The 10,186-nt window shown below is 38.6% G+C and overlaps 1 protein-coding gene across 2 annotated transcripts; it reads left to right on the forward strand.

Annotated features, from left to right (window-relative positions):
• Positions 1–664: 664 nt before the first annotated feature.
• Positions 665–9,963, forward strand: LOC121636464 (interleukin-1 receptor-like 1). 2 transcript variants are annotated; one of them, XM_041980104.1, is made up of 10 exons: positions 665–843; positions 6,362–6,608; positions 7,100–7,286; positions 7,504–7,657; positions 7,762–7,827; positions 7,908–8,034; positions 8,147–8,286; positions 8,400–8,543; positions 8,750–8,902; positions 8,974–9,963. In XM_041980104.1, the coding sequence occupies exons 2-10, from the start codon at positions 6,409–6,411 to the stop codon at positions 9,300–9,302; spliced, it is 1,500 nt and encodes a 499-aa protein (XP_041836038.1). In that variant the 5' UTR covers positions 665–843; positions 6,362–6,408; the 3' UTR covers positions 9,303–9,963. The 2 variants fall into 2 exon arrangements, with proteins under 2 accessions (XP_041836038.1, XP_041835967.1); XM_041980033.1 differs by lacking the exon at positions 665–843 and adding an exon at positions 4,845–5,153.
• The last annotated feature ends 223 nt before the right edge of the window (positions 9,964–10,186 follow it).

Raw genomic sequence — 10,186 nt, forward strand, 5'->3', positions numbered from 1 at the left:
CACACAGCACTTTTCCGGAGGTGAGGTCTTCAGTTTTTAATGCAGAGGGACACTGGGAGGCACTTTTGATTGGCCTGAGGCAGGTGGACTCAGGAAGGTTAACTCCTTGTTCCACTTGTTCCTTGCCTGCAGGACAGCAACAGAAGATGAAACAAATGCCAGTCACCCTCTGCACACTGTCATCAGTGCACAGAGAAGCCTGACCAGTAACAGGCTGCTCCTCCCCGAGAGTAGGACCAACTGGCTCAGAGACTCCTTTGTCCCCCGAGCCATCAAACTGTACAACTCTGCATTAGGCAGGAGGGGGAGAAGGAGGGGGGAGAGGGAGGTGTGCAGTCCGCCTGATACAACACATGCACAATAACCCATACAAACAGTTGCAATAACTTATACGTGCAATAGTGAACTGGGAATCTGTACCACCTCTACTGTGTGCAATGCTTGTTTATATTGTTTTATTTAACTTATCTTATTGTTATTATTGTTATATTTATTGCATTCTATTTGCTTCTATTTTGCTTTGTGCCTGTATATATTGTGTCTTGTGTTTGTCCTGCTTTACTGTTGGTGTTGTATTGCTGCTGGTACCCAAATTTCCCTGAGGGCTCTCCGAAGGGATTAATAAAATAAAGTATTTCTATTCTATTCTAAATGGCACTTCCCTTGTGCTATGTGTGCTGAGACTGCAGTACTGTAAGGAACATTGTTTTGTGAAATAAACACTTGCAATATTCCTCATTGTCTTGTCTATTACAGTTGAGATGTGACACTGTGCATCAACCAGGAGGCCACCAGACTTCAAATGGACAGCTTCAAACATCCCACTCAGCAGCTCTGCCCTCTGTGAGTATGTCAGTTGGGTTACACCTTCTGTAGCCATGGCTTTTACCAGCTGCAGGACTTGGTTGTCAGAGACTTCACTGCTAACAACATTTTTGAAGGAACAATTGTCAGTAACACAGTAAGCACAACATAAGCACTCACAAAAAGCATCAAATGCACACGTGTTAAGCACAGAGATGCTTGATTTGCCGAGTTTCACAGGTTGTTGGTTGTTTAAGTTTTTTAATAATCCCACATTCACCTTTTTTGACCAATTAACCATTATTGCTAATATTGAAATAATGTATAATACTTTTGCATTCAAAGTGAAAACTGTAGCTGATCAATGTATCTGTTTTATGTTTTTATTTGCATTTTAAATTATCTGTAACAAATGAATAGATGAACAATTTACCAATATAAAAATAATCAAAGACACTGAAACATCTATTAGAAATTAGACATTTCTCACAAGTTGATAAGCTTCTTTATCTGTTCATATGTCCCTGCTTGCAAAAACTAAAGCTTTTAATTTTCATCAGTTTGTTATGGCACACAAAAAATGTGAAAACGAGATGTTTGTAACTACAAACAAAAGTGTATCACAAAAAGAAAAGACAAAAAGGTTTATGTTTTTCTGCCACCTAGTGGTAGGAAACAGTCGGTACCGTTTTAGAGATGAAAGTATTTGGAATGAACACAACGATGCTAAGACTGTACAATTTACATCCAAGTCTGCTGTGTGTTACTCCAAATTCTCTCACCAGCTGTCTTCAGTGTACAGGGGACAAAGTACAACCCTTGCAGCAGCCTGTATGCACTCACCAACCACTTTATTGTACATACCTATTCAATTGCTTGTCAACACAAATAGCTAATCAACTAATCACATGGCAGTAACCCAATGCATATAGGCATGCAGAAGTTTTAACTGTGCATCAGAATGGGGAATAAAAGGGATTTAAGTGATGTTCATTGTGACATGGTTGTTGGGCTGCTCAGAGTATTTCAGAAAATGCTGTTCTACTGGGATTTTTACACACAGCCATCTCAAGGATTTGCAAAGAATGGCCTGAATATCCAGTAAGCAGCAATTGTCTGGACCAAAATACCTTGTTGATCAGTTAGAGATGATAGAAAGACCACAGTAACGCAAATAACCACTGCTTATAACCAAGGTATGCACAATATCTTCTCTAAATACACTACACATCCAAAGGCCACACCAGGGGTCAGTTTATTAAAACTGGATAACAGAAGAGTGGAACGTTGCATGGTGTGTGACAAGTCTCAATTGCAGCTGCTATATTCAGATGGAAGGGTCAGAATTTGGAGTACATAACGTGAAAGCATGGATCCCTCGGCCTTATATCAACAGGTCAGGCTGCTGGTGGTGATTTTATTGTGTGGGGAATACATTTTGGGTCTTTTAGTACCAACTTAACATTATTTAAATGCCACAGCCTACCTGAGTACTGTTGCTGACCATTCCCATTCCCTTTATGACCACAGTGTACCCATCTCCTAATGGCTACTTCCAGCAGGAAAATGCACCATGTCACAAAGCTCAAATTCTCTCAAACTGGTTTCTTTAACATGACAATGAGTGTACTCCAATGACCTCCACAGTTACCAGATCTAAAGCCAATGGAGCATCTTTGGAATGTGGTGTAAAAGGAAATTCTCATCATGAATGTGCACCTGACAAATCTGCAGCAACTGTGTGATGCTATCATGTCAATGTGGCCCAAAATCTCTAAGGAATGTTATGTTTCCAACACCTTGTTGAATCTTTGGAATGAAGTTCTGAAGATGAAAGTGGGTCCAACCTGGTACTAGAAAAATCTACCAAATAAAGTGACAGGTGAATGTATACACAACAAGATCAAATGGACTACTGCATCCGCTGTCAAGACATTACATGCATTTGAAATTGTTTTCTTTTTATAAAGTCTGTGTGGGAAGTGCACACAGACCACATGGTGTGAAGAGTTTGACACCTTTAGAGCTGAAGGTGTGCACATAGTCACCTAACAGGTTGCATCTTCACCGTTTGTTGAGGAAAAAAGAAAAAATAACTGCCATGTTTTCCAAGTGAACATTCGGTAATCACCTGGACATCAAGATACAGGCTACTGCATAAACTTTGACTTCTTTTCCGCTAAATGCTACAAGAAGCTGAAGAACAAGAAAATGCTAGTTTGCAGTTGCAGGCAGCTGAGTTTAAGAAACTGTTGTTACAAACAGTAACTCCCACGAATTAAGATTTTATTATTATTAATATTTTGATGCTAAAACAGATTTCAACCACTTTGAGGCAACAGATCAATATGTATAACTCTGTAGTTACATCTCTTTATTCTAGGCTCTGGTTCATCACATTGAGTTTTTATGAAATAAAAGTGGACTCAAATTATTTTTCATTAAAAATCTGCCTTTCAGTCACTGACTGACATCTTTCCTTTATCAGACATTTATCATGGCAATCCGGTTTCACTGGTTTGAAATAAGGTGATATTTCTAGGGATCCATGGAGTAGGATGACAATTCTCTTACCAGCAGTATTACTATGAAAACTTTGGTTAAATGGTCTGAAACATTTACTAAAACCTCACAAATAAATTAGTTGACAGACACAAAAGCAGCAACCAAGTCCAATCTCTCTTTCTTCACTGTTTTTATTCTCCATTTATAAATATATTATTTTTGTCATTAATTGTAGCTTCTCCTTTTCTTGCTCAGCAGGTATTCTTGTCTTAGAGTTAGTGTTGTTAACCCATTTCATGTCCTCTCCACTCCCAACTGGTTAAAGCAAATGGCTGCCCTTCCCGAGTCTGGTTCTGCTGGAGCTTTCAAAAAGGATTTTTTTTTTTTTCCTTTTTACAGTCAGCCATCGCCCCAAGTATTCTCAGAATGGGGGCTGAATAAAAAAGATTCAATGCAGTCTGTTTCATTATAAATTGGCTTAAATGAATTCACTTCTTGGACTAATGTGGATTTGTTTTGATTGGATTTGAACTGTACTACAATTACTTTTTTTTACTGATTTTGACTGTATGTGTTAAAGTTCTGAGATTACTTGACTTGTGAATTGGGACTGTACAATTAAAACTAGATTAACAGACATAACACATGTGCATTTTGTCTGCACAATGAATCAGAATGAGAAGAAACCAAACGCTGAGTGGAAACATGAGCCATCAAGTAGTATGCAAAGGAAAATTCCTTTGAACGTAATGGTCATAGAGTAATGGAGAATACCTCACGGTTAATACAAACTACTGCATAAAATCTGTTTTAGTTTTGGAATATTTGTCACATTTCTAAAAAAAAATATAATGAAAACCCCTTATGAAGACATTTAGCAGTAAGCTGTAACCAATGACTCATGAGGGTATTTTGAAGCCTGAGATTGTTTTCAGGCTTCTCCACATCCCATTGATGTTCTGCAGCAGCTCCTCCATCTTCCTCTTGTAGCTGGTCTTCCCATCTCTGGTCTTTCTTCTCAGCTCCTCCTTGTTCCCTGATCTGACAGCTCTCTTCTTCTCCTTCAGGAGAGCTTTAATATCAGGGGTAATCCACAGCTTGTTGTTGTGGAGTACCATATTGCTCTGGAGGGAACAGTGTTCTCAAAACAGGAGTTTATGAAGTCCGTGATGCAGTCTGGGATGGCATCAATGTCCTCTTTATGCGGGTTGCAGAGATCAACTACATTTTAAAGACTAATTAATGACATGTCAGAAAAATAACCAGTAAATGTCAATTATAACACTAAAAACACTATAACATTTTCTCCCGTTAATTACTCAAGAAATCCTAAAACCAACTCAGACTAAATGCTATTTTTCACATTTTCTCCGTTTGTGTGGGTTTGACTTCCGTTTTTTTTCTTCCCTCGTGTTCTGTGGGCTAATTTCGGATCCCCAAACAGTGACCCGCGTCTGGCGCGCCATGCAAGCTTAATGAGCCAAAACTCTTAACAGATCAGTGTTTCCATAAGGTCTCGTTTAACACGCAGTTAAAAACTGAGAAACAGAAAGTAATGCTAGAATCATACAAGCTGCCATTTCATATAAACTGTAAGCACAGAGGAGGAGAAAGGGGAAGGGAAACCCGTAGGAGGATGTTCCAGGAGACGACGGCTGGTGAAAAGGCAGCTTTTCATTCCATCGCTTTCATATTTTCTCGCCCTGCAACTTGCCCTCTCGGGGAAGTGTGTGGGCTATAGGTGTGAAGTTCTGACAAAAAAAAACCCCGGTATTAACGACGCTGTTGGTGAGCGGTGCTGAAGGTGATCATGCTGGTCCTCCTGCTCTTTACGCTCGTTGCAGGTAAGACAGCGGGACTCACTATGTGCTCACCGTAACATCAGATTGGTCTGTTACAAGCCACAGCTACAAAAAAAGCTTAGATTTATTCAGAAGAGACGGGATCAGAAACTCGATTTAGCGAAAACCTGTAACACAGAAAAGTGTGATGCAGAGAAGAAGTCGCACATTTTTTTTTTTTACAGTTCGAGTGAAGTTGTGGTGTTTCACCAGTACCCCTGGTGAAGGGTATTGGTGTAATAATGCATCAGAATAGTGTTTTCCCCTATTTTCTATTTAAAATGTAAGCATTGCAGTTATCAAATTAATGTGGTAAAGTAAAATGTTGCCTCAGAATTATCTAATGGCGTGATATAAAATGTAAAAATGGTGAAAGTACAAGTGTGTGGAAATCTAAACAGGCTACAGCAGCCTATAGGAAATTTACTTCAATTTTCCACTATCCCAAAAAAACTGAAAAATGAGGAGCATTACAAAGAATGACTACTTTCCAAAAAGTGAGAATAGACAGCTGGGGCACTCGGTCCTGGATTAGCTGGCTGATTTTCCTTATAAACGTGTGATGTCCAAATAATTTGTATGCCTTTTGAAATCCCATGCATCCATGTTTGTTTTTATTCCTTCTCTAAAAATCACAGTTCTTTAAATTCTATCTCCACCAAACTGTTCCAAATCAAAGTCTGCTGTAAAGTCGCCAGTTCACAAATTTGACCTGACCATAATAAAAGGATGTGGTTAATGACTGCAAATGCATGTATCAGTAAGACCTAGTTTACATAGCCAGTGTGCTTGTTTTTAAGTGTATTCTGCTGTCACTGTTTGAAGCCTATTCTGCCTTATTTCGTTTCCTTTTTTCAAAGTATTTTATTTTTGCTTTTGTTTCATTTGAAGGATTTGTTGCACAATCCTTTATGACACAATATGCATAGTCATTCACAGTCATTTTTTGTGCAGTCACTATATATATATATAGCCTATATGTGGTCAGTACACATTTAACCATTTGATTCAATGGAAAAGTGTGTATATTGTGTATATTTTAAATGTGGCATCAAACATCACAGTTTAACTTATGTAAGTGCAGTTTATCATCAGGAAGGAAGTTAAGCTAAGTGAGATTGCAGGGCAAACCAGTTTCCAGGTAAAACAGGAAGTCGTGAACCAAATTCCACAAACATTAACAGAAATTATTTTGTTGTACTTTCTTGCAGGTGTATGTCCCTTGACACCTCAGGAGGTGTATGTCAAGGCAGGGGAAATGGTGGTGCTGCGCTACAGAGGGTGTAATCATAGCGACACTGAATTGCTCTGGAAAAAGGATGGTAACCAGGAGATGCATTTTTACAACATGTCGGCAGATGAGCAGAGAAAGATTGGTGTGTTGGTTTATAGGAACAGCCTTCTGATTCTTAATGCATCTGTAAACCATCGAGGGAATTACTCGTGTGGTTCTCTAAGGTAGGGTTCAAACTAGTTAGTCCAGGATGAAGCATATCTTGTATGTCTTTGCAGTGAATTGCTTGTACGAGTTTTTAATATCAGTCATCAACACAATGACATGTTTGCAGTAAGCGTGGTATAACACAAACAAACACTTGATGTGTAGTTGTAGACACTGTGGTACAACCATTGTTGATACACTCTAGGACTATTTAACACACACAACTCAAATTAATGAGTCACTGTGCAGATCTTGAGAGGCTGTTTGATCCATTTAATTTGCAGCTGGCAAATATTGAATAGCCTTGTTCCACTGTCTTTAAGATGAGTATCTTAAGTGTTCTTTGTTTAGAAAATTATTTCATGTAACTGTGAAAAACTCTGAAAAGGTTCTTGTTTTGTTTTATTTTTGTTGAGTTAAATGTGCAGATCATGTCCATGCCAAACCCATTTAGATATGGAAATCACAGGCTGCCTAAAAGAAATGTTTTTCTTTGACAACTTGACAGGAATACAATCAACCAGGCCCGGTTCATGTTGACAGTGTACACAAAACAGCCCAAAGAGTATGAAGAGAGGGGCAAGTACCCTGCAAAATGTTACAAAGATATGGCCTGCACGTTAACTTGTCCTGATGTAAACCTCCCTGCTGGAGATACCCCCAATATTACAGAAAGAAGCATTTCATGGACCAAGGTATTAAAAAGGCATCAAGATATACAGTACCTTTAAAAGTTTTGACATACTTTTCCATTAAATCCAGTGGGTTAATGTGTCCAAACGTTTGATTGGTAGTGTATTAGTGTGTTTGAAATCTAACTATGTAACACGAGGTTGCAAAGGCTGGAAGTCATACATTTAAAGTTAATGTTCAGTGACATACTGTCTTTCTAATTTATGCTTTGCTATTTAGGAGGATGGGGAATCACCTAAAAAATATCTCCACGGTGTGTACTTTGCGAGTGCAAACGTCCAGCATACAGGTGTCTACACCTGCACCAGGTCTTACATGTACTATGGTCAAATCTACAATATGACCTTTACAGTTCAACTTCAGGTTAAAAACGGTATTACAAAACACACTTCTTTCAAGGCATTTATTGTTCCAGGAAGGCAAATGCTTAAAATCAGACTCATTACCAGAGGGTTTGCATGTGTGTTTTCCTTTTAGGAAAGCTTCCGACATATGGAACTATCACCTCGCCAAAAAAGAATCAAGTATTTGAAGTAGAACTGGGTGAGCCTCTAAAATGCAGCATGGTTACACACACACATTTTTCACCAATTTTCACTCTTCTATGAACTTTTTTTTTCCAGGCACAACAGTCATGATTGATTGTAATGCCACCATGGATTCATGTGAAGATTTGCTGTTCTGGCTTAGTGGAGAGTCATTTGTGAATGAGGCAGACAACATCTCTCGAGTTTTCTACAATTGGACATGGTGAGCACTGGACTCATAAGAACTTTTAACAACTAAGGGCAGGTGCTATGTGTTGAAACATACACCCTCAACAAACTCGCAGAATTGCTTATTGGTCTTCACTATTTCCCAGCAATGAGGATGCCAAAAAGATGAGAGCATCTTTAGTCTTCAGAGAAGTGTTAGAAGAAGATCTGTCCAAAAATTATACCTGTAAATTTCAAAGTGACCATCAACGTTCAGATTTAGTCTCCATCACCATCACCAAAAAAGGTATGTATAGTAGTAATTTAATTATGATTGCAGTGTTTTTAATAGATTCATTTTCTCATTTTGGATTAATCAGAAATGAAAAAAATTGTACTCTTTTAACCATTTTCCTGCAGCTCATTATTCATACAGTCCCCTGGCTTGCTGCATTATCACCATTGTGGTAGTGATAGCTGTGACAGTAGTGATTCATGTGAAGTTTAAAGTTGATATCGCCCTCTTCTTAAGAGACAGCCTTGGCTGCCGACCCAGCACCTCAGGTAAGAATAATATTTTTGATATACTAAATCAAAGGTCTCTGGCACATCTTCCAGCAAAGTACATCTAAATCAAGTTCCTCTGAGCTTGAGGATACCTGATTTCTCAGAGATATCAGAAACCTGAACCACACTGAATTGATAGGTAGCTTTTAATTGTGCAAACAGACAAATGTTTTAGCAATACTGTTGTGTTGTTGTGTCTTAAGATGGAAAAAGCTACGATGCCTTCTTGATGTGTTACAAGAGCAACACTAATGGAGGACTGAATGAAGAGGACAGAAAATGGCTGGAGAATATTTTGGAGGAGAAATTTAGTTACAATCTCTGTCTTTTTGATCGTGACGTCTTGCCAGGAAAAGGTAAGTTTAGAACATCTGCTTGAATGAGTAGTAATGTAGTGATGTTTAACCTGATCTCTGCTTCCTTACAGCTGTAGCTGAGGCTGTGTTGGACTGTATAGAGCAGAGTCGGACGGTGATTTTGGTTCCCAGCCCCTCAGATCCTGAGTTGGGATCCAGCTTGCTGAGTGCCATCCATGCAGCCCTCGTAGAGCGGCAGACTCGATTGATTTTCATCAACACTGAGCAAAGAGGGATGTCAAAATCAGGCTCATTACCAGAGGCTTTGCAAATTCTAAGTGAGGCTGGAAAAAACTGTGTGACCTGGAAGGGCAGGCCACCCTCCTCCTACTTCTGGAAGCAGCTACGTTATCGTTTACCAGCACCACAATTTGCACAGAAAATGTCGCTTTTACCATAGACCAGTGTAAAAATTACTTCTTAATGTAATTTCGCCCAAGCGAGAATTAATGTCCTTTATCATATCAGCTATAAGGATCTGATTTGATAAATTTATACTACACATACACTTGATTAGAAAAATAATACTGAACTGACTGTAAGCATGTGTAAGTTGATCTGCATAATATCTTGCTTTCTTTTTGTTATGCCAGTATTACAATCGTGCGTTTGATTTGACTCGGAGGTTGGAAGTTGGATCTGGGAATTAGCACTCTTTAATGGGTGATGGCGGAGCTAGTGAGTCTTCCCCGACTTTCCGAGTTGGATATCTAATTTCAAGCGGCATTCTTGTTGAATTTCCAAGGAATTTGGAAAATCTGACTTTTGAGTACAAATGGACTGCACCATAAGATGTGAGACAGAATAAGTTTTGGAGAGACAAACCAGAAACAATACAGTGAAAGTATCAACATTAATAACCATTATTATATCTGCCATGATCTTAATAGCACAAAGGTAGTATTGCAGCATAGCAACACAAATATGTTTCAGTAGACTCTACTGGACTGTCCATATTTACCGTGAAGATGTTATTCACCAGAACATCTTTACCAAACAACTAATCATATCTTGTGAAATATATCTGATTTCAGATTTATTATTAAAACCCATTACATGTATATTTTCATACTTTTTAAATCTTTGTCAGTAATTACTTCTATTACTGCCTTTTTGATTTTTTTAAGCTGTACTGAATTTTCCTTTTTCTTTTTTTTTTCTAATGTTAAAACACTGAGAATTAGGACCACTGTTATGCAAGGACCCCTCGGAGACAGGAGACAGTTTAACAGACTTTATTTAATACCAGATGAACAAGGGAATCATCTTACTGCAGGCAGGCAA

The sequence above is a fragment of the Melanotaenia boesemani genome, chromosome 1 (genome assembly GCF_017639745.1).
Source record: "Melanotaenia boesemani isolate fMelBoe1 chromosome 1, fMelBoe1.pri, whole genome shotgun sequence".
Lineage (NCBI taxonomy): Eukaryota > Metazoa > Chordata > Actinopteri > Atheriniformes > Melanotaeniidae > Melanotaenia > Melanotaenia boesemani.